This window comes from Emydura macquarii, unplaced genomic scaffold, assembly GCF_026122565.2.
Source record: "Emydura macquarii macquarii isolate MOO-44397 ecotype Brisbane River unplaced genomic scaffold, CSIRO-AGI_Emac_v2 contig_2372, whole genome shotgun sequence".
NCBI classification, from domain to species: domain Eukaryota; kingdom Metazoa; phylum Chordata; order Testudines; family Chelidae; genus Emydura; species Emydura macquarii.
In genome coordinates this window covers 2,438,019-2,461,567 of record NW_027132509.1, presented here as the reverse complement: position 1 = coordinate 2,461,567, position 23,549 = coordinate 2,438,019, and the positions used below count along the sequence as shown (strand labels likewise).

General features: G+C 38.8%; 1 protein-coding gene across 3 annotated transcripts in view; it reads right to left on the bottom strand.

Annotated features, from left to right (window-relative positions):
- INPP5F (inositol polyphosphate-5-phosphatase F) overlaps positions 1–23,549 on the bottom strand; it is a 123,651-nt gene that overhangs the window by 67,477 nt on the left and 32,625 nt on the right. For all 3 annotated transcript variants that reach the window (XM_067561329.1, XM_067561327.1, XM_067561328.1), the window contains 5 exons: positions 10,899–11,035; positions 8,484–8,612; positions 2,385–2,552; positions 1,919–1,975; positions 42–240 (listed from right to left, as the gene is read on the bottom strand). In XM_067561329.1, the coding sequence (XP_067417430.1) occupies positions 42–240; positions 1,919–1,975; positions 2,385–2,552; positions 8,484–8,612; positions 10,899–11,035 (690 nt within the window). The remainder of the gene's footprint in view (positions 1–41; positions 241–1,918; positions 1,976–2,384; positions 2,553–8,483; positions 8,613–10,898; positions 11,036–23,549) is intronic.

The window sequence follows — 23,549 nt, the reverse complement described above, 5'->3', positions numbered from 1 at the left end:
TCCTTTTGGCATGGTTAATATCTTGGACATTCTCAGCTTACCAGCTCTGTGACGACTTCGGCGTGAGATAAGTGCTACCAGAAATCGCGGGTGAATATCATCTACACAAGTTGACTCCTGAGGAGGCGTCTCTGGACTGCTTTTCTCATCATCAGATGATTCATTGTAATTAACTACAAGCTCTTCAATCTGTACAAATCCCTGTATAATGGGTACAATCCAAGAGTCCACTTCCAGATTCTGTAAATTACAAAAAAATATGTTATTTATACCAGTTTTAAGAGTTACTCTTGACTATCTACAGAGGTTTCTGATATTATTGTTATTTCTGCAGATGTGCTTGGTGCTATTCTAAAAGCCAGAGAAGTCTTCTTGAAACTGAGATCCAATCCCACAAATTCCCAGAATCCCCTGCCTCTTCATTTTTTGCCTTCTCTTCTGATGGTTATGGTGCTTTTATTTTATCACCAGAGGCAGAGGGTTTGGGGAGGAGGGACCTTTTTTGGGTGGATGGGGGAACTCCTTTGGTTTTATTTTTCACTGGGTGCATTAAAATGTAATCTAAAAGTTCCATCATAGTGCTCACTTATTTATTAAAAAAAGTTACATTCTTTAAGGCAGAGGTGTCAAACTCACTGATGGTGATGGACCAAATTCTCAAACTGCACTTCACAGGGGCCATACAATATCCTCCACCGAAAAATTCGGGCCATCTTCCCCTTTTCGGCAGCGGGATTTCACGGGGGAACGTGTTGCCGGACTGAGTGCATCGACGCTCTAAGACATTTCACGGACTCTTAAACCAGCAATGCCGTAGGCAGAGAAATCTCTTTAAGTGCCAATGCCCTTACTTTGGGCGGCAGAACGTCTCCAAAAAAAAAAAACTGGCCGGACGTGGGCCGGATCAAAAAGGTTTGCGGGCTGGATGCGGCCCACGGGCCGTATGTTTGACACCCCTGCTTTAAGGATTTAATTTGTGTCAGCAGCCAAATCATTTAAATTCTTCTTTTTAAGAAGTCTTGATCACTGACCGTTAATCTAAATAAAATCAGTAGTGAATACTTGTGGCTGGTTATCATATATACTACTAATAGAAATATGACAAACCCATTTTCTACATTTTACACTTTGGAGAAAAAACCTTTACATATTTAGGCCCTGATCTTGCAAATCAACACATGAGCAGACTCCCACAGAAAGATGGCACATTTGATGGTCAAGTTTTATTTTTTAAAACCACAAATGACAGAAGGCAAGTGTTAAACTTTGTTTTGAAGTTTCTAGTAAGCCCAATTTAAAGATTTTAACCTTTAAATCTTTGTGAAATATTACACTATGTTCATCTATGGACTTGAAAATTTAGACAACCTTAATGCAGCATTTCTAATTCATATTTAAGGGAAAAAGCTAAAGTGGGCTTTATGTTGCTTTATCATCACTTATATATCAGCCATACATACACACCAATACTAACAAAAGCTCAGAATACTTAGATGCCCAGAACCGCTTTGTTATGCTGAATAGTATTACCTTATTTGTATTACTAGAACACAAAGGAGCCCTCTTCAAGGACAAGGACACCATTGTGCTAGGTGCTGCACAACTGGGCAGCCAACCAACCAGGAAAAGGGGCACCCCTGTGCTGTTTATGTGCTGGAAGTCCTCCTCTCAAAACCCCTACCAGGCAGGCCGTCAAGGTGCTAGGGAGCCAAGCAGGTAAGCTACCAGGAAAACAGGCAGGTTTTTGTGGAAAGTTTAGTTGAACTCAATAATATCCTGCAGAACATTTCAACTTTAACAAATCTGCATTTTCCTTTGGACATTTATGTTGGAAAATTTCTGACTACATCTATAGAATAGTGCTCAGCTTTACTTATAAGTGACAAATTTAAAATACACTTTTTAGAAATCTGCTCACATCAATATTGATGAGATCTTGAATCATGTGTTTGTTCCAAAAGAATCTGTCATCAACCTGTAAGAGAATAAAAATGGCAGTATTTTAAACCAGATTTTTCAGAGCCTGTCAGTAAAGACATAGATGTGATTCCCTAGCATGAATTAGCTACCCAATAACTCCAATTGGTTATTCAACACCTCCCGCCCACCCCACACTTGCATGAGCTCACTCTCTCTGTCTCTCTCTCTAATCTAAAACATTTTGAACAGATCTCAGATCAAGACATGCTCTTGGTTGTTTTTAATTTTGTTTTCATTATGTAGAAGCCTAAGGTAGGGCCAATTGATATTCATACCAGCTGATGTACACCAGCTGAGGATCCGGCCTGTAAAAGTTTCAAAATCAATACCATTAGGACTTAAAACAAATACAGTAAGTTGAAAATACAGACTGGGCAGTCATCTTCTGACATATAAATACTTACTTTCCTCCAGAGTGGCAAGTTAGTCTTCTCACATGAGCTTTGCCTCTGGACAGAGTTTGTTAGGTCATAAGTCAGACTGTAGTAAAACGAGTCTGAATCCATGAACATTTTGAAGAGTTCTTCTAATAACCTCCTCTCCAGCTTCTCCTTCTCCTTACTTTCTTTTATCTACAAATCAGAAGAATACTATCACCTCTTTATTGGAGCTAAATAAAAGTCACATAAGGACACTTGCAGACTGGCATGCACACTAACAAAAACAACTTTTCCTGATGAAGATGCCCAACTAGTTGGAAGTATGATCAAACTTAATATAAAGCAAAGTAGTAGTAGTAGAAGAAGATTCTTGGAGGAACTGGGCACAAATGCAACTTTCTTTGTGCATCGCATGTACCACAAAGTGTTTGCAACAAAAACAGTATCCAGAAAACAGTGCCAGCAGTCAGACATGAACAGATTTTACAGACAGAAGCATGAAAATGAGAGCAATTTAGAAAATTTTATGAAACTATTGGTCTAACAAAATGTTTTGCTACATTACTCAGGTTTACTGAATCTAACTTTATTTAAGGTTTCAACAGCCTGAATATTACCATGGAGATCTTTAATCTAGAACTGAAAATTAATAGAAGAATTTTGCTAGAGTTCAGTGTTTCTCTGAGAGGACTTGAGCCCCAAATCTTCTTTCTAACTCCAACACTATGAGGACACAACTACAGGTACTTATAAAACAAGCAGTCACATCTATAAAAGCTGAGGATCTCACCTGGAATACTTTTGGTGATTTAAGCTATTTTATTAGGAATTCTTCAGAAGGATGTTCAAAGACAAAACTGGTGTTTAGACTGAGGGGGAGAGATACATATAAAAGATTCTTCCTCTCATAATCACGAACAGAAGATAAATGGATGGGATGGATAAGCATGCTGAGGTAAAATTAAACAGCTATTCATAATAAAACTAGCAAGTTGGAAGTGACTACAGTAAATAAAAATGTCCTACATCCCTTGGACTTATTCAGCAGACCTAAACTGAATTCTGAGGCAAAGTGGGAATCATTCCGCAATACTGATTCCAACATAATTCAGCTGAATGGAAAAAGTTCTAAAAATGCACCACAATGTAAATGCCTTACAATTTTCTTTTTAAGAGACGAACGTTACTTCAATGTGGATGCCTTTTTGGTCCGTGTGGCCACACAGGCAAACGAGCTGGGGAAGCAGATTAAAATTATCTTGAGAAGAACATGAGGAAACAGTTTTCAGCTAAGACCCTAAGTCATGAAGATTTACTTTTGCTGAGTTTAAGACCACATATAGCAGCCATCTTTCTCTCTTTCTGCATAGTTCCCTAAGCCATGCAGGAGTAATAGACGGTAACCATCTCCTCTTCAGCCTCTTCTGAGGAAAGGACCAGCTGGGCAGGCCACTCATTCTTGCTACCCTGAATTGCCAGCAAAGTCCTTCTTGCTGCTCCCACTCTCCGGACAGAAAAACAGAAGCAAGGCAAAACAGCAAGTGGACAATTTTAAAGATGTCAAGAAACTGGACATTTTTGTGGCTTGATTCAGTGCACAAAAATATGTGGCATCTTAAACTGAAATTATGGGGCCACTTGCACTATTGCAGAGTCATACATGAGGTCCTGCATGTGCAACAGAGCTAAAAGTTATTGAATTAAATTCTTACATGATTTACACTTATTAGTATCCAGTGTTTTTCAGATATTAGTCCTAGGCAAAAATGGAAATGTGGTATCTTCAATTATACTTTTCTAGGGCAAATATCTGACAAAGTCCACAATTTTACTGTACTCTGGAAATTAATATGTATTAAAGTAGATTATTTTAAAAGATTGTGAAGTGGTGGCTTTCAATACCATACAAGGCCACTAATAGAAGTGACCCACATCATAGTTGGGGTTGGTCCTGCTTTGAGCAGGGGGTTGGACTAGATGACCTTCTGAGGTCATTCCAACCTTAATATTCTATGATAACTGATGCACATCTTTACATTCCACCATTTGGCTCTTCTAAATATTTAAACTGAATGTTAAGACCTAAGCCTATAAACACACCAATTATTATGTTTCTCATAGAACCAGAGAGCAGGGCTTAAAAACCTGAATATACAACTGGGCTGATAGAATCTCATCCTTCAGTTGAAAGTTAGTACTAAGCAGGGGGCCTAAACTCTGTACCTATTTAGGTCTGGTCTACACTACACAATTTTGTCAACAAAACAGTGGAGGTGTACACACTGAAATGCTCCTCCCACTAATGTAATTCCCCTGCTATGCCAACATAATAAAACCTCAACAAGAGGCATAGGGCTCATGTCGGTGTAGTTAGGGAGACACAGTGTCTGTGCAAGCACTATGTTCCTTACATCAGCTGTTGGCTGTCATTTTTGAAGCTGTGAAACTGACATGAAAGTCTGGCAGCTAGAGCCCAGGTCCCCCTCTCTTTCCGCACTCATTTTGTTATAATTTTGATGCTAACATAAATGTTTATTTTTAAACTTTTTTAATTTTTATCAATTTACATTTTTACAGTTGTGAGAAATTATGGGGGTCAGACAATTATTTAATGATAGTAGACTCAAGAAATCAAAGCTTTCTAACTGTTAAAACACAAATTGTCAACATCAAATGTCAACGTAAATATCCTTACATCAAACTCTAATATGTTCTCAAGCAGCATTTTTCTTACTTTTCAGTCATCTATGGAAATATTTTTTCTGGTGTGTGTTTGTGGGTACACCTACAGTGAAATCAACATTTACCAATAAAAACATCTAATCCTTCCAAGCATACCTATAATCATCACAGTGTGAAGTCTTGGGTCCTAAGGCATGTGACCATTGAAGTAATTTAAATACAATACTTGAATGACTTGTTTAGAAATGCTCTTCTCTTTTACTGATTGTGAGGGAGGGGGCTGTAGCAAACAGCCAGTCTCTTAACCCCACTTCCCTCAATGCCCCTTTCAGTCCTTCCCTCCCTCTATCCGTGGGTTTTATACTGCCACACATCACCACAGTATACAAGTATCTTCTGTGTAAAACCAATAGCAACAGTAAAATCCCTCACAGATTTCATGGAATTCTCCCCTCCTCTTTTCCTCACTCCCCCTTTCTTTGCCTTTCTGTTTAGATATTCCACTCCTACCACCACTTCCCCAACCTCACCCCCAACTTTTTTTTTCCATTGTGGAACTAACGCAAAGCTTGTAATACAATATTTTATATGTTAGAACCCTTCTCCTCCCCATTCCCTTTACTCTTCTTGTCTATTTAGATTGGCCATGAGTAAACTTAGGCAGCAAATTAGAAGAAAGCTTTTTAACCAACAACGGAGTGAGGTTCTGGAACAGCCTTCCAGTGACGGCAAGAAACCTAACCCATTTTAAGATGCAGCTTGATAAATTTATTAACAGATTTATATGATGTGGTTGCCTCTGATAGCACGGGACTGGACTTGATGACCCAGGATGTCCCTTCCCGTCCTATGTTCTTACTGTTAACTGTTAGGGGCAATGGTACGCCAGCTATTGGGGCTACATGTACTACAGCAATACAAAACTAAGAATATTTAAACTATATCCCAACCAGTATCACCAATGACTGGTGTATTAAAATATGTATTTGACTTTACTGGAAAAAAATGCACAAGGGAGGAAAAGGTAGATAGAGGACAGTGATATAACTTTATACCATGTAATTTTATCTGATTGTTTATCAAACATCATCAGAAATCAACTTTTTAAAGAGGTTTGCATTCTAAAAGCAAATATTGTCAATTCATCTGTTCTCTGAAAAAGCATTTCTCTCTTTTATATGTGACAACTGTTCATCATCCATGAATCAACCTGTTCTCCACTGGTGCCTCATGAATAATACCTCCCAAAAAATATCAAGTATGGTCCTTTCAAAAGCACAACTTGCCACAAGGAAAATCTTTCTAGAGCTCATATGCAAAACATTAAGTCTTTTATAAACAGCCTCTTCTTTTATTTGCTGTTTAAGTATTGTTTCCATCAATAACTGACTGACTGATTCCATTATCAAGCTTCAAAGTGCTAACACCTTGTTCATTAAAAGTGGTCAAAAATACCAACCCCATAGATTCAAATGTAAAAAGCCAACCAGAGGAAAAACTGAAGCTTCCTGAGAAAGTAAACTTCCACTGAGAAATTCCTAGTTCCTAATAAGACTTGTATGGCAAAGTTTTATCTGCTTTGGAAAACAGTACCTTCTGCCAAACCAAAATCTTGTATAGAAAAAAAGTGGCTTAGAGCTACTTATATGAAAACAGAGAACACATCCTGATAAGTTACAAAAAAATCTAAATATTGATTCAAGATTAAGCCTCCATCTAGTTCCCCCCAAAAATGTTGGAAGTGTATATACATTTCATGACAGGACAGAAGTCAACAAAATATTCTCGATAGCACTGACTATCTATGAGAGTTTAACATCAGCCTAAAAGCATACCTTCAGCTATCACAAAACATTGTCCTGCAATCCCCTCAAAATAATTTCAATTTTAAAAAATGAAACCACCTGTTTTTAATCAAAAGTTTTCAAGTTACCCAACTTTATCATTAACATGTGAAAACCTGGACACACCTACCACAAATAGATTGGGATACTTCCCTTTAAGTCAATTATATTGTCTGGGTTCCATGGAAGGATCCCAACATTTAGGAAGAATTATTGGGAGAAACCGATACCAGGACAAATTGCAGAGACCTTGCAGTAAGTAACGGATGATCACAAAAATGAATGCATTAATAACCACACTGTCCCTTATGACTGTACAAGTTCTTTAAAAGCATAAAGAAGAAATTTTATTTTGTGTCATGGAACAGAAGTCATCATCTGCTTATTTAAAAAGTCTCAAAATAATTCAGCATTGGCTTATTCTATTCCTTTGAGAATTTAAAAACAAAACTAAAAAGCACCAGAAACAACAGTAGATGTAGAAACCACAGTTTTAGTAATGCCATAGAACCTCAAAGTTATGAACACCAGAGTTACAAACTGAGCAGTTAACCACACACTCATTTGGAACCGGAAGTATGCAATCAGACAGAAGGGGGGGGGGGGGGCAAATACAGTACAGTAGTGTTAAACAGACTACTAAAAAATAAAGGGAAAATAGCATTTTTCTTAAACATAATACAGCTCTGAAACTTTACTAAGTCAATGTTCAGTTGTAAACTTTTGAAAGAACAGCCATAACGTTTAGTTCAGAGTTACAAACAACCTCCATTCCCAAGATGTTTATAACTCTAAGGTTCTACTGTAGATCATGGGAGACAATCTAGAGAGGGATTCTGAAGTGCTGAAGTTATTGAAACTAGCTTGTTTGTATAGCACACAGTATGTACACATATGCCATTTGTTAGATTTAGCTCCTCAGGTCACTTCAGATTTCTTTATACAGAGTTTGGAGAAATCTTCATCACTCATCCATTAGTTACACAAATCCAAAAATAATTTGAAGTGTTTCAGGCTACTTTCCACGTGAAAAGCTGAATTATGTTTTTCTACTTTGCTGGAAATTGAAGTTAGTCCTCAAATGAATTAGGCAATATCTACAGATCTCTTCTCTGCTCCATCATTCTCTCATCGAGTTTGTTTCAAGATGGAGACTTAATTTTTCTGTTTTATAACCCTAATCATAGTGCATAAAAAATATTCTATATTACAAAGTTAGCAACTAGTACTGTTTTATAAAGATGAAAAACATCTCTATTAAATCCACTTCACCAGGAGAACCCTTCAAATGTACTTTCCATTCCAAATGAATATAATTCTGTAACAGCTGAACATTTAATGCTCTGGGCCCACCTTCTGCAAATCCGTATTACATAAAATACAATGAATGAGCATGAGGGATAAAATGAAACACCCAAGATGGAAGTCAACTTGGTTTTCTTTGACCTAAACTAGAGTTCTATACGACATAATTCTAGGTCATTTATTGGTTTTCTTTACAGAGTGTATTATGTACTACGTTTATCCACCACAGTCTTCAAACCACTAAATCAAAAATGATTTGAAAAGCCATATAAATTAAAGAGTAAATTCTCACCTTCTTTTTATTTGATGCAGATACATTTGATTTAATTTGAGTAAAGGTCTTGAGCAGAAATTTAGAGTCATCTGGAGATTGTGTAATCTTCTCTGGTTTATTTATCCCAAAGTGATGCTTTTTACAAAGCTAAATAATAAAAATACTGAATCAGTTAAAGTTGATACTTAAAAATTGCTGTTGGGACAAATGTTTATGTATTTATTACCTTTTAAATGAAATTAGATTTCATTAACATGTACTTAAACTCTCAGGAAGATTAAAAATAAGGCTAATATCTTTGTCAGATTAAATACAAGTTCAACAATAAAAAGTATTTACATTCTTCCATTTACTTCTTGCTGTGTTAATTGCATGTTTTATGTGTTTTTTATTCGCCACAGTAGCTGCTGGTGACCCTTAATAAAAAAGGTAACAAATTCAAACCGTGTTAAGTATTTTGACATGTACAGTACAAACATGCTCCCCCATGCTCCCCTCTGTCCTCATCTCTGCCTTTGACATTGTGCACCAGCAGTTACTTTTATTTCACTCTGCCTCCCCAAAGGTCAGAATGTAAATCCTTCCATAGGCATCAGTAAGTAATTACCAAAAATTCATTAGTCCAGATCTTCAATTCAATTTACCTTGAACAAAAAAAAAGTACCAACCACCATGTTACAGAAAGAAAAAGCACAAAGTAAAATGATGGTAAGTTCATATCCCTTCTAGCATATTCATTTAATTGTACCTCTAGACTAGCAATAAATTTAAAGTTATAAAACTCCAAGATTACCTAGATTTACAGCATTATTACAACTAGTTGGCTTTCCCCCCCAACCCTATAGGGAACAACAGTGTGACACGTACTGATTGGCTGTGTGCTACAGAAGCCTCCTTATGGCTGACGGAAAGAGTTTACCTGTATATAGGTATTTACAGTATTTATTACATGTTCATCATGTGGTGCAATGTTGTCAAACTTGCTATTTCATCAAAAGTCATAACACGATGTTTCTTCTAAAGCTCCAGTTCCCTCACCTAGAGTCAGATGATTATGTGAGAATCTCAGCTTTCATTACTAGAGATTTCAATCCTACAGATTTGGGGAACTTTTCTAGCAGATTTCTATTTTGCCCTCTTATAAGTGGAAATTGACTTACAACTCTAGATTGATGTACATACAACAGAAAGATAAACTACTTCATTTCAGTGATATTTTTATTATATTAAATTAATATAATTTTATTCATTTGAGTTACATAGATTTCTTGTAATACATTCTGAAGTAGTTCTGCAAGTTTAGTATACTGGAAGTTCAGAGTTAACCACAATTTTATTGTCATCCCAACTCCTCTCTAGTATAGAGGAGGCAGCTGGAATGAAGTAAGAGAAGGATTTTGCACTTAGAAGTGAAGACATACTAATGCATTACCTCGAACACACACACTGTGTGTGTGCACACTGGTGTGTGATAAAAACAATAGCAATATGTCAAGTATTACTGTCTTTAGAAAAAAGGTTTACCGTTGAATTAAAGTTTAGAGTTCTCCATAAAAATTTGGAATCTGTAAATACTTCTCTCAATCACTAGGCAACCAGTAAGAGATTATTTATTAGAGAGACTTTTCCCACAAATCTTCCCCCTCCCTCCCCGCAAGTCCCCAGGAGCTTAAACACACCCCATCTATGGACACAAATCAGACATAAAAAATAACAACATCCATAAACCAGTCGAAGAACACTTCAATCTCCCAGGGCACTCTGTCGCTGACCTGCAAGTTGCTGCACTTCTCCAAAAAAACTCCAAAAACAAACTTCAAAGAGAAACCGCTAGGTTAGAAATTATCTGCAAACTTGACATATTCAAACTGGGTTTAAACAGGGATTTGGAATGAAGTACAAGAAGTAAATTGCTTTGATCACCCATTCTCACCTCCTACTCAATGGTTATAATTAGGCCTCAAGTACCTGGCTTTTATCCACCTACCCCATTGTTCTCTATGCGCTTGTATATGTATATGATGTCTCCTATATATGTTACCTATTTGCTGTATCATTTCTACCTACTGCATCTGAGGAAGTGAGCTGAGGCTCACGAAAACTTATGCCTGCTGAAATTAAATTTGTTAGTCTTTCAAGTGCCATAGAACTCTCGTTGTTTTTGCTGTATACAGACTAACACAGCTACCCCTCTGGAACTCTTCTACATAGTAAGGGAAGATTCTGTATGAAGGACTCCTACAAGAGTAATGATTACAAAAGCAAGTAGGACTGCATGTCAGAGTGGAGGCAATGGGCATCCACCCCAACATCTGTTGCCTCATGTACATCCCAGGGGATATGTTGGTCCAATAAAAAGGTATTGTAATCACCCATCTAATCTCTCTATGACAAGATTTTAAATGAAAGATTTTTCAAGATTTTAAATCATACCTCCAACTCCAGGTCCTGAGGTTCCGTTTCAGAGAGCGGAATCACTGCAATTTTGGTTATTTTGCATACTTCGTGGCCTTCTGGAAGTTTGCCAATCAATGCTTTCTGGCGAATGAGAAGTAGCCACCATGGCAGATCTGGAAAATGTCAGCACAATCTGTTAGTGTCACAACAGATAATAATTGATCCAGATTCACTGAGACAATACTTAATCACATTAAACCCAAATCCTTCTTATTCCGACCTTAAAAATGCCATAATCTCATAGGCAAATTCCCTCCAGATTTTCCTCAGCTATATAAGAAGAAAAAGCCCTCCATTACTGTATCGCTGAAATATTAAGGAAAATCACCATGTTATGGGATAAGCTATTAAGGGAGAGGTCACCACTGCTTCACTGGCAGCAATTAAAATGCTCCTAGAGCTATGAACATTCCTGCCAACATCAATAACGCTAGTGCACATTCAAAACAGAGTCGGCCAATTTGATTTTCTGTATCATTAGAAACAGGAAAGGAACAAAATTAAAGTTCACCACATGGAAAAGTCAGCCAGCAAGGAAAAACTCTCCCACAAGACTGTAACACACAAAATGGAAAGTAAATAAAACATTTAAACAGCTGCTGCATCCATTTCAAATGGTCTTAATTTAAACAGAGCATTTCACTGAACAGACATGAACACTGTACCCTAAATCAGGTTTAATCAAATTATAGAGCCTGTATTTTTAATGTGCTCATCTCTCTTAACCAGTTTGTGGATTAAGAGACAAAACCTCAGTTTTGTAATGAGAGAAATATTATATTGGCACCTAAATAATGTTTTAAACACAAAAAACTGTGTAATTCCTCACATCCATGTTAGGCAGACAAGTTTATCATACCCTCAACAATTCAAAAAGAGATGGGGAAAGAGAGAGAAGTTAAAGGACATGCCCAGAACCTAGGCCTCCTTAATTCCTGTCCATGGTTAATCCACAAAACTATACTGTCACTGTTTTAACAATCAGCCAAAAATATCAAAAACTGTCCCCCAGTCTCTTGTCCAATCTGTTGGGTTTTGTTTGTTTTACAAAAAACACATACCCTCATCATTTGCTGGACTCAGCAGTCTCTACATCTTAAACTGAACAGTTTGCAATAGTAACAAGACCAGAAAAGGCAAATTATCATGTTCAATAAACAAAAACATCAAAGGCCCATTATTGTAAATGGATAGTTCCACTGTCAGACACTGAAGTGATTTCTTGTGATGGTATTACTACATTTGGAAAATATAATACCTGAATGTTGGCAACCTATTCAGCAACTTCATTGCTATTGCATAAACTTTCCAAATATAACTAAGAAAGGAATTAATAAACTCCTTAATTTGGAATCTCCCATGTTTTCTCCTTAGCTAAACTGTTACTTTTTTTAAAGCACTATGGAAAAGATACATCAAAATTAAACAAGAAGCTTACCAACAGTATTTTTTCCAGTTTCTATAGCATGTTTTCAATGCAGAATTTAGGCTTTATTCCAGAGCTGTGAGCACTTTTCCAATAACTGCCATAAAAAAAAAAAAAAAAAAAACACACCAAAACAAAAAAAACCACCACCAAATATTGCTACCCAAAACCAGGATGTGTCTGAATGGTAGTGGAAGAACTTAAATGAAAATTTCTTATGTTTTATAAAGTTAACCCTAAATGGGAATCAAGTTGCTATGTTCCTTTTCTTGCTATAGCATTATGTCCTGTGTCATAGTAGTGTATTCTGCTTACTGAACCATACCCCCAATGCCCCCACTGTACACTGAAATGCTCCCTCATGCCCATATATGTCTCTCTCTGTAACCCTTAAGCCCAACATCACCATGCCCCATCCGGGATACTGCAGACCACCCCACCCCATCACTGCCCTCCCCAGGCCCCCATTCCCACGCCCACGCATGGAGTCACCCGCCGCGGAAGAAGACGGGACTGACCTGCCAGTCGACCATAAGGAACACTGGACTAATGAGAGTCATTTCACCCCACATGGACCTATATATTCTCTTTCCTGCTGGATCCTGCCCCCAACGACTATACTATGCATTGCATTGAAATGTGCCCTCATGCCCACATATGTATCTCCTATCGCCTCTCCCCCGACCTCCACTCACACCCCCACACAGGGACTCACTCGCCCTCCCTAGCAAACGCCTCCCAGGGACCCCCCCTCGCTGTGGCATGCCACTGTACCCCCAGACCTCCACCCCCACACATGGACCACTTGCCTTCCCTGACAAGTATCCCCCAGGGACCCTCCCTCCTCAACCTCCCAGGGACCCCCTCCACCATGGATGTCCCCCAACCCACATATCCCCCCGTACGCCACTGTTCCCCAGACCTCCACCCCCACGCATGGACTCACTCGCCTTCCCTGGCAATGCCCCCCAGAGACGCTCCTCCACGCTGGATAGCGTTCCCCCCCACAGCAACCCTCAAGCCGCACACCCCCAGCCCCTCCCACGGGCCACAGCTCATCCTCGATCAGCCCCCATTACCCCCCCCACTGCGTGTCATCCCCGGATGCTGTATTACTGTGCTTTTTGAACCTTGACTATTGCTTTATTGTTTTGTGCTTAAACATTTCCTAATAAAACGTTTTAATAATTTTCCTTTCCAGCAGACTACATTGGGCTGCCAGCATCTTCATTGGTAAGACTAGATAACTCAACAAGTCAGGATGCACCTCTTTTCTTGCCATCATTAAACAAATTTATTGCTGAAGTTGTTGAAAGATGGGATGGACAAAGCGCTTGGGAATAGTCTGCAGGAAAAGTGCTCTCTGGGAAGGGATGATCCAACTGGCTTTTTTTTTTATTTGTTTCTTCTGTAAGGAAATGAAGTTTTCCTTTTAAAAAACTGTGGTAACCCTCTCCCCCACAGACATAAAACATATAGAATAATTAAGGTATGGCATTTAATGAATATTAACATTACCAAAAAGATGGTAAAGGTTTTTTGTTTTTAAAAATGTCGCTTTGACAGCTCAGTATTTTAAAAGAGGGTTTGAGTGGTTAACAGACTAAAGAAAACAGCTTCCTTAAGACAAACACAGAATAAATCCTACACAATACCCAAGAGAACTAAGTATACTGTTGAATTTTAAATTATATCACGATCACAATGACATGCACTTCGCTTTGAAGGTTATAAACTTAGACACCTCCTAAGCGAACACGTTGGCTAACAAAGCAGCAAGAACAGAAGACTTAATGAAAGACCACAGTAGACAAAGCAGAAATTATTTTGTGCACTGAAGTTTGCCATGGCTGTACAAATGTAATCTTTATAAGTGTTTTATCAAATATTTTTTTCTGGTATTATTTGTTATCTTCAAAAGAATTACATTCATTATCTGAGTTTCCAGTAGATGGTCAGGGGGTAAAATAAACTACTAGCACAGTGGAGATTTATCACTTTCCAAACTATTGATAATTATATTCTACTCTTACATTCCATCCTTATTCAGTTGTTAAACTACTATCTTTATCTTTGATAAGAGCCATCTTGGTTCCCAACAAGAATAAATATCAGAGAGCATTATTTCCCAGAATTAGTACAAGCATGATGTGTAAACTATGGCTCCATAAACACCAGAATCCCTGCAGAGACCCTACTACACAAGTGGCATAGGGAAGGAATCCATCCTTTAGGCCTGAGATAAAAAAATAAAGATAAACTGGAAGCACTTTTAATCTCCCTTAGCCCTTCAGCTAAAGGCAGACCAGGACAGAAAAAACACAAGCAATGCAACAGGTATTTTTAAAACGCAAAGAAAGAAAAAAAATAATTTCATTAAAGGTATTTATTCAGAATAAGTATTTAAAAATGGAAAAAACCAAAGTAAGTATGGGCAATGCATGTTGGTAAAGATCTTGAACAAAAAGTTAATATTTTAAGCTCAAAATTTGATCTACTGCACAAGTGCATTAAGGGTGGGAAAAAGTCTTCCAGACTCAGTATCCAGATGCCTTTGCGTGGATTAAACTTTTTCATAGAAAAGCATGTTTAGAAACTCATAACCACTAGAGTTTTGTGGACTCCCACATACAGAAAAGAAAGTTGACTTCCTGGCCAATAGTCTATGAGTTACTATATGCATGCCAGTCCTGCAAACTATTGACTGAAGCATTTGTCAAAGCAAAGATACCATATTGTTAGGTTATAGGAGTTGCAGAATCCCCTCCAACCTGGATATGTCCCAAAACTGCTGGAGGAGGTGCTGTGTTATCAGTACTGCTGTTCAGGTGAATTTAAATAGCAATTAAGGATGAGGGATGGTCACAAAAGCCACTGAAGAGTCAAGAGTTACTGAAAAAACAACAGATCTGTTTGCATAGGGCTGGAGCAAAGTACTGACTAGACTTGAAGAGCACTTCCTTTTGCCTGTGCTGGTCTGCATCAGCAGCGTCTGGAGAAGTGGCTATACCCCATGCGGCATTCCAGAAAAGACCAAGAGTAGCCAAAAAACCACTTACATTTTTTAAAAAAGGAAGCTGAACTGCTGTAAAACAAAATTAACATTAAACACTTAGAATAGGGATAGATTTCCCGCTTAAAAATGGCAGCCACTCTATTAAAAAAGCTGTATACTGGAGACACAGGCCTGGCCAGTCCAGGCCTTAGGAGTAGGTCTGCACCATAATTGATAGCCCTGTGCTCCCTTAGTCTCCGGGCAGCCGGACACACAACACCCCATACCTGCAGACACACACACCCCACACACAGTGTACCATGCCCACAGACTCCCACTATACCCCTCTGCCCCAGACACACACAGCCAGCTCAGGCCTATACTGCAATCACTAATATGTATCAGCAGTAAATTAAGATATTTTGACAAGAAAGGGTATCATCTAGGTTGAAGTTGTTTTTCCAGCATAATCATGTTGATATTAAGTGAAACTGCATTTAACAAAGCAAGAAAGCAAGCTCAGCGAAGTCAAGAGTGACATTTTTTGCCACTCCCTATTCCATTTACCCCACAAGAGAGTGTACAAGCTCCTATAATGGTGAACAAGAACTAAAGAGATTAATTTACTTAGCTCTACTATTAAATGCAAGATCTTAACTTAAATTGTACTTAAATTGACATTTAAATTGCAAAATGTGTACAGAAAGCATACTTCAGTGCATTTAAAAAAAGAAGAGGCTTGTACTGCAATTCTGATTCCTGAGCCAAAATAATGGAAACGACGCTTAACTCTGCAGGCAGGACGAGAATGCAGATCAGGAAGTGATTATGCAGATAAAGTATGACCTAGAGGAAAAACAAGAACAATGGCCAAGAAAGGTTCTCAGTTATTCAGATATTGCTTGCAATTATAATAAAGAATCCTTAAATAGGATGTGTGCTTTTAAGGATAAGTTAAGAATAGTTTCCTAACAACAACTTTTGGATAACACATTAGTTTGGAATTGTTTCCTACTCATGTATGCACCCTACCTCCTGCCTTCAGGGAATCACAGCTGCTTATCATTTTAGAAGTGTACATTTTAATCATCTGCGTCATTTTTCACTGATCATGTTTTTACTGCATTATAAGCTAGGGAAGAACAGATGGCAACAGCTAATTTAAAGCACTGTATCTGCTAAAATAACTTAAGATTCTTCACTATAACAGGAATTAAGTTCTGATTTTTGCTCCAACTACCAGCCAGTAATATTCATCAAAGCTCCATTAAGTGTTTTTCTAAGGCCTGGTCTACACTGGCAATGGAGGTTGACGTAACACTGCTTACATCGACCCCCTAAAGTATGCGCCTCCACTGGCATGTAAGTTCTGCTGACCTAAACTGTGGTAAAGGTTGACCTAATAAAACCACATCCCCAAGTGGCATAGCACTGAAGTCGAATTCCATGGGTCACATTTGCGTCAGTATAGGCAGAGCGCAATGTAAATCAACGCCACTGACCTCCGGAAGGTATCCCATAATGGTCTGTTGTGACCGCTCTGGACATTAGTGCTCTGCTGTAACGTGGTCACGTAAACAGGAAATTGCTCTTCCCCGCATGCTCAGGGATATTTTGAATTACCATTTCCACTTTGGACAGTGTGGAGAGCTTTGTACCTGAGCTGCTCATAGCGACTGTACAGCCCAAATGTGCTCCAGCCTGGAGTCAACCAGAGGTCTTGGATCTCATCAGTCTGTGGGGCAAAGAGTCTGTTCTGGCTCAGCTCTGAGCCAGGAAAAGAAATTTAGATATCTATGAGAATATATCTCGCGGCCATGTTGGAGAAGGGGCACAACAGGGACGCACAGTAGTGCCGCGTTAAGATCAAAGAGCTGAGGCAGGGTTATCAGAAAACCAAGGAAGCTAAAAGCCGTTCTGGCTCCTCGCCCAAAACATGCTGCCTTTACGATGCCGCTTTTATTGAACAGACCAAAGTTCCTAAAGATGCACGCATCATGCACCTTTCCAGACCACATCACATTGATGTTGGTGAAATGTCCCTTGTGATGCACAAGGGCCTGCAACACCATGGAGAAGTATCCCTTATGGTTTATGTACTCTGTGGCAAGGTGGTCAGGTGCTAGGATAGGGATATGCGTGCCATCTCTTGTCCTCACACAGTTTGGGAACTCCACTGCAGCAAAGCTGTCCCCTATGTCCTACACGTTTCCCAAAGTCACTACCCTTCATAGCAGAAGTCTATTAATGGCCCTGCACACTTGCAACACAGCAGCTCCAATGGTGGATTTACAGAATTAAAAGATGTTTCTATCCACCAAAACCATCCAGTATTCCAGAAATAGCATGGGCCACCAGGTGCTACTGTAATGGAAATTTTTAAAAAACAGGGAAAGAATTAGAAGTTTATATTTCAGAAAGGAAGTGATGGGGACAGTCCAATACCACGTTAATGAGCACATTTAAGAACCAAAATATATAGAATGGGGAGACAGAGGATGTAATGCCACAAGAGCCAGCTGGAACTGTCAGGCTACCCTTAGGAGTTTGTAGTTTGTTTTTTTTTTTGTTTTGTTTTTAAATTTAGGAGCAAGGCCTAACTCAAAAAAAATCAAAACAGATGTAGCCCAAAATCTGAGTCTTGCTTAAAGAAAAAAGTACAAAGTTAATGTGGACTGGAGTTTTTCCAAGGAAGTTAAAATAAATCCAGGAAATTGTAAAAATCTGAATTTTTAAAAAAAAAATATAAACATTTTTCTGCAGTGTTTGTCACCAAAGTGATGACGAGAAAGAAGCACTTGCACCCATGGCCTGAAGGCCACCTTTATACTGCCCACAAGAGCTGAGTGTCAGAGAGGAAGCACTAACAGACTACAAAGAGAAGTGCAACCCAGTAAACTCCTTCACAGAACAAGAATGGTATAAGAACTGGTGCTGAAACACTGATAAGCAGGTTCAGTTTTCCAAGATATTTTATTTATTCTATCTATCGAGTCTTTAGATGTAGATAGATATAGATGATGAGGGAGGGGGTTATTTAAGGAAAGACTATCATGACCTCCCACACCATGATATTGGAGGCTATGTATAAGACAGGGGAGCCAGTTGGGTGGGAAAGCATAAAGCACCATGATAGAACCACTTCTACAACGCCACAAAGCAAACTGGTGTCATAAATAATACTGAAAGCCCAATTTAGGGTCATTTTTATCCTACAGCATATCCTTTTGATTACTTGTTATTGTGGATGAATTTTAGAGACAAGCAGAAGCTAATCCTAGTTTTTTTTACTTTTATTTTTGATGAAATTCATAGCTTATGTAACAATCCACCCCACAGATAAAATTCTTTGATATTTTATCCTTAGGTGACCTACACATACAAAGCAAGGGATGCTCACTGAGGCTTCCAGTGCAAAGGAAACTTTGTATCATGAAAGGATGAAATACCAACACATGTAATATCCTAAAACATACGTGCAATGTGAGATGGCTATCTGCCAACATTTTCAAGGTTATCAGAAGTTTATGCTCATGGCCTCGAATAGGCATATGAGATTGTCACAAAAACTCCCCTCGGTTTAAATGAGACTTTCTACAACCTCTTCTCCTCACTACTTGCTCCGTGAGTCTGAGTGTTCTTGTTTCTCTTCTACTAAAAAACCCCCAGAGAAATAGACTGCCAAGAAATGTGACAGAAATAGGGCCCAAAACTGCAAAGAGCTAAAGACCATATTACCAAGAGTACTAATGCTTGAAAGGATTTCAGCAAAACAGGAAAAAATAAAGCTCTTGAACAAACAGAGAGTGTGACATCCCACTGGGTACAATCCTGACTGTTGAAGAGCAGAGTCCCCTTAACTCTATAGCTTTATGTGCCTTTTACACTGCTTTGCATCAGAACAGACACACCTGGCAGATTCACATAGCTTCAGCATGCAAATTCACTCCCAGCTAAATACATGAGCACTCTGACCAGTTACTCATGAATTACATACAGGGCAATACCTATAAATTCTTAGTCCCAGCCTTATTCCCCCAGAAATGTGCATCTTGTACTGTCCAGCACACTACTGAACAACGCAAGCCCATAGAAAGTCCGTCATTTCATCAAAAGAAATTATATAAGCACCAACCTTGTTATCCTAAATGGAGTTTCCCCACACACTTTAATCCAAACACACTAGTTAAGATAAAACAATAAGATAAAAATCTATCTGTAGTTAATAAACTTAAGTGATTACAAGTGATGAAGAATAAAAGTCGGGATTGGTTACAAAAGAAAGTGAGAGTAATATGTAAGCTAATACTTAATTTATCAAGCTGAGTGAACTTAAAAACAAAAGGTTTTGTCTCACCATACGCTGTTGTAAATTTCCCAAGCTGAGTCTCCTTCTGGCCTGGGACCACTCCCCCCTTAGTTCAATTCTCTGAGAGTTGTTGATGTCATGAGCAGATAGATGGAAGGAGAGATGAGTTGGAGGTCATGGTCTCTCATCCTTCCTCGAGGATTACCCCTAGCTGGGGTGTAGACAACAAGCCATCTCTTGTGGAGATGAGGTTTGAAATGTTCCTGTGGTGCAATGTAAATTTCTTGTTTATACCTCCCCCCTGCTGGAGGATGGTCACTGAGGTAGGTGATGGCCCTTTAACACTTATCTGGGTGCTAGTGTTTTTGTCTCTAAAAAACTGGTTTGTGAGCGTTACCCAGAATTACAACATATTTCAGTAGAGTCTTATAATTTCGCATATAGTGTCACTACATGTTTTAAAAGAATTATATTCAGTAGATTATGACTTTTTCAAATAATACCTCACAAGGCATACTTTGTACAAAATTCATCATAATCTTGTAAAAGTGGTGAACACATTAGTCTAGATTGTGTATCTGAATCAAATCCATGTGGGTAACGCCTACATTGGTTAAACGAATTATTTCCTGATAAGTCATTTCATTCCTACTCAGAGTATCCCAAAATTCCATTCCCCTCCCAGCACCCAAATCTTTTCTTCAAAAGTAGATTGCAGGCACTCAATATCTCTGAAAACAAATTACACTTTGTTTCACCTATACTGGTTCCTCAGTAAATAGTTCTGTAGTTTCCCCCACATCTTCCTTGTTGGTTTTGTTTATGTGGTTGTCCTAGTCTGAAGCAGTATATTATATTCTCTTAGAATATTGGTTCTCAAACTGGGGAGGGAGGTCGCAACTTGGTTATGTGGAGCTCGTGAGCTGTGATCACTTTCCCTAGCTGTGCTGGGCTGTGAGGCGAGCATCAGGAGCTGCTGCTCTCTACCTTCCCCTTACACTGCTCAAGTGGGGAAAGTGACCTGGATGCAGGTAACACTGATGCTGCTCCTCGCATGCACGCATGCACCCATCCCGCAAACCCCTATGAGTGTGTGGAGGAGCAGCTTTCGAGGTGAGAGCAAGCAGCAATACTAGCTGCTCCATGCATGCAGGTCTGTTTCCTCAGGTTGGCATAGAAGGAGGGTACAAGGGTTAGGGATGAAGAGGGCACAGTGCAAGGGTTGGGGTGAAGGGGGAGCCCACAGGGGTTGGGGTGAAGGAAAGTGGCGAACCCATGGGGGCCTGGGGCAGGTGACCACAGGAGTGAGGGTCACACTCAGAGGCTTGCTGTGTGAAAGGAGTCACCAATACAACAAAAAGTTTGAGAACCACTGCTCTAGAGATATTTGAGGACAGCCAAGAGGATTTTTTAAAAAAGTAATGTCTATTCACAGTCCAAGAACTTAATGACTATTTCCCTTCCCTCCCAATCTCAAATCCTATTCAAGTGCAGTTGCCCTGAACTGTGACAATAACCATCTGATTGTTTGCTGATCTATGTAAAGCTTACTAGTTGTCACTCTGGCTCCCTGTAGACAGGGTAGCCATGTACAAAACACCTGAATTGGACCAATGCTAATGCACTGCAGTACTTCTGATAGAGAGGCAACATGTTATTTTTTGGCACAAAATATTTAACTAGTCAAAGACTTACTGGGGGGAAGCTATAAACAGGATAGTTGTTTGCCAAGACAGAATATAATGTGTGAAAGTCAGTCTCTGAAGTTGAAGGTAAGAGCCCCTTTCCTCTCAAATCTCACTACACCATGTTTTCACTAAAATTCGCATAATTTATACTACAATTTACATGTAGATCTTAGAGGTTAGATGAGAGCAAATGTCATTTACTTATTACAGGAGCACATACCTAATGCTTAGCTCTTTAGTGCACATTAAAACCAAGTCAGACTGTGAAGTACATTTTACTTTTAGCACCCAAAAGTGTGCTTTGTATTTCACTAAAACAGTCTGCCTCAAGTGCTTGCAATCTAATTGTCATACAAATAAAGAGGGGGGGAAGGGCAGGAGCAAGCAATGATGAAGGTAACAGCAATATGATCACAGTTGCTCTCCTTAAGGCATGTGCACATTTATTGGTGGTGGGGGTTTTTTTGTTTGTTTTAATTCTGTAAGTAGTCTAAAAGTTAATATTTCCCAACCCCATCTTCCAATCTGAAAAACGTTTCTCTCAAACATTCGTGTACCAACTGGCAACAAAATTAAAGCAGAACATAAGGGAGAAATATTAAATACAGATAACCTAACAAAATATTAAATACAGATAACCTAACAAACCTAATCTCATCTCTAATTAATACGACTCAACAGAATGATGTCAGTGCTAAGGATCTGAACTAAAATGAGAGCAGCAACCCAAGTTCTTGACCACAAGAAGATCCCAAAGTCTCCTGAGGCATGCTAGAGTGGTCTTATAAATATACTGGGTAAAACTTTCAAATACACCTAAGTGATTTGTCCACTCAGGAGCCTAAATTCCATTGACATTCAATGACAGGCTCTTAAATGCCTAAGCCACTTTTGAAAATGGGACTTGTACAGTTTCTGTTGATATCTATGCTGATAGGCAAATTAAGTCCATTGGCACTTCTGAAAATTTTACCCATTATGTACATCTGGCAAAACAAGGCATAAAAAACTACACAGAGAAGCAAAAATTGTGAGACTAAATTGAGCTTCCATTGGATAACATAGGAACTTTTCCTAAAAACACAAAATTATGGTCCTGAAGGAATGAAAACAGTTTTGAAGATTTCTTTAGGTGCTAATACATAGTACCTAAAGAACAGAAAAAAGCTCCCCAAGAATCTAGGTCTTCAGAGAAGACAGGATTTTTTTTGATAACTTTTTGTCTCTACCAATCTGAAAAACAGAGCTCCAAAAGCATGTTTTTCTGAAGTTGCACGGAGTCAACTGTCAATTCTGTCAGCTGAATAGATACGGTTTTCCTGTTCTAACCAGTTCAATCCCCAGTTTCATAATATTCCTCTCTTCATTCTTTAAGGTTTAAAGACAGCTTGTACAGCACTGGTGATGTGATTGGAAAAGGTTTAAGTCCCTTTTCTCCCCACCCCTTCTTCCATTAAAATCATCAGCTGCTAGCAAGCAACAGCATAAAATTGCAGATAAATTCTAGCTGAAGACTTATTTTAAAAGTCTGATTCATAGCAGATGGGGGACAATTTTCCCATTTCAGATTTAAAAGTACAGTACAGTGACAATAGCTGCACTCATACAAACTAGTTTATGGTAACTCAGACCTTACTTTTGCTATGGTCATATTTTCAAACAGAAATTACCAGCGTCACACTGGCTGGATTGGGGGGGGCGGGGGGGACAACATTTATTATATTTAACATCAGTATGTCAAAATCTTAATAATTCATATTAGATATGCCATGTCAGGTACTGTTAGAAAGGTTATAATGTGCTAAGTAAGATGATGATGTTTATGTTCATGTGTTGTGTGTAATGGAAGTTATGGATATGTTTGATGTATCTGTATTTAAAATTGTGCTGTGTCTGGGCGACACTCCAGACAGGATGGCTGCAGCACTAGCCTGCTTAATGGCCCATTAAGGAAATTCCCAGGTATAATGGGCCCAGGAGGAGAAGCCAGGGATATACCTGATGAGTCACTAGGACTTACTCATATGACTCTGGACTCCCATCTTATTCCTGTAAAATTCCACAAGCAGCATGGCAAAGGCCAAAGAATATAAAAGGCAGATGCCCGACATCCATTTTGCCTTCTGTCCTCAGCCTACCTCTTAATCAACTCATCTACAACTGAGCTGAAGCTGTGAAACAAAGGACTGAGACCCATCCAGGTATTGGA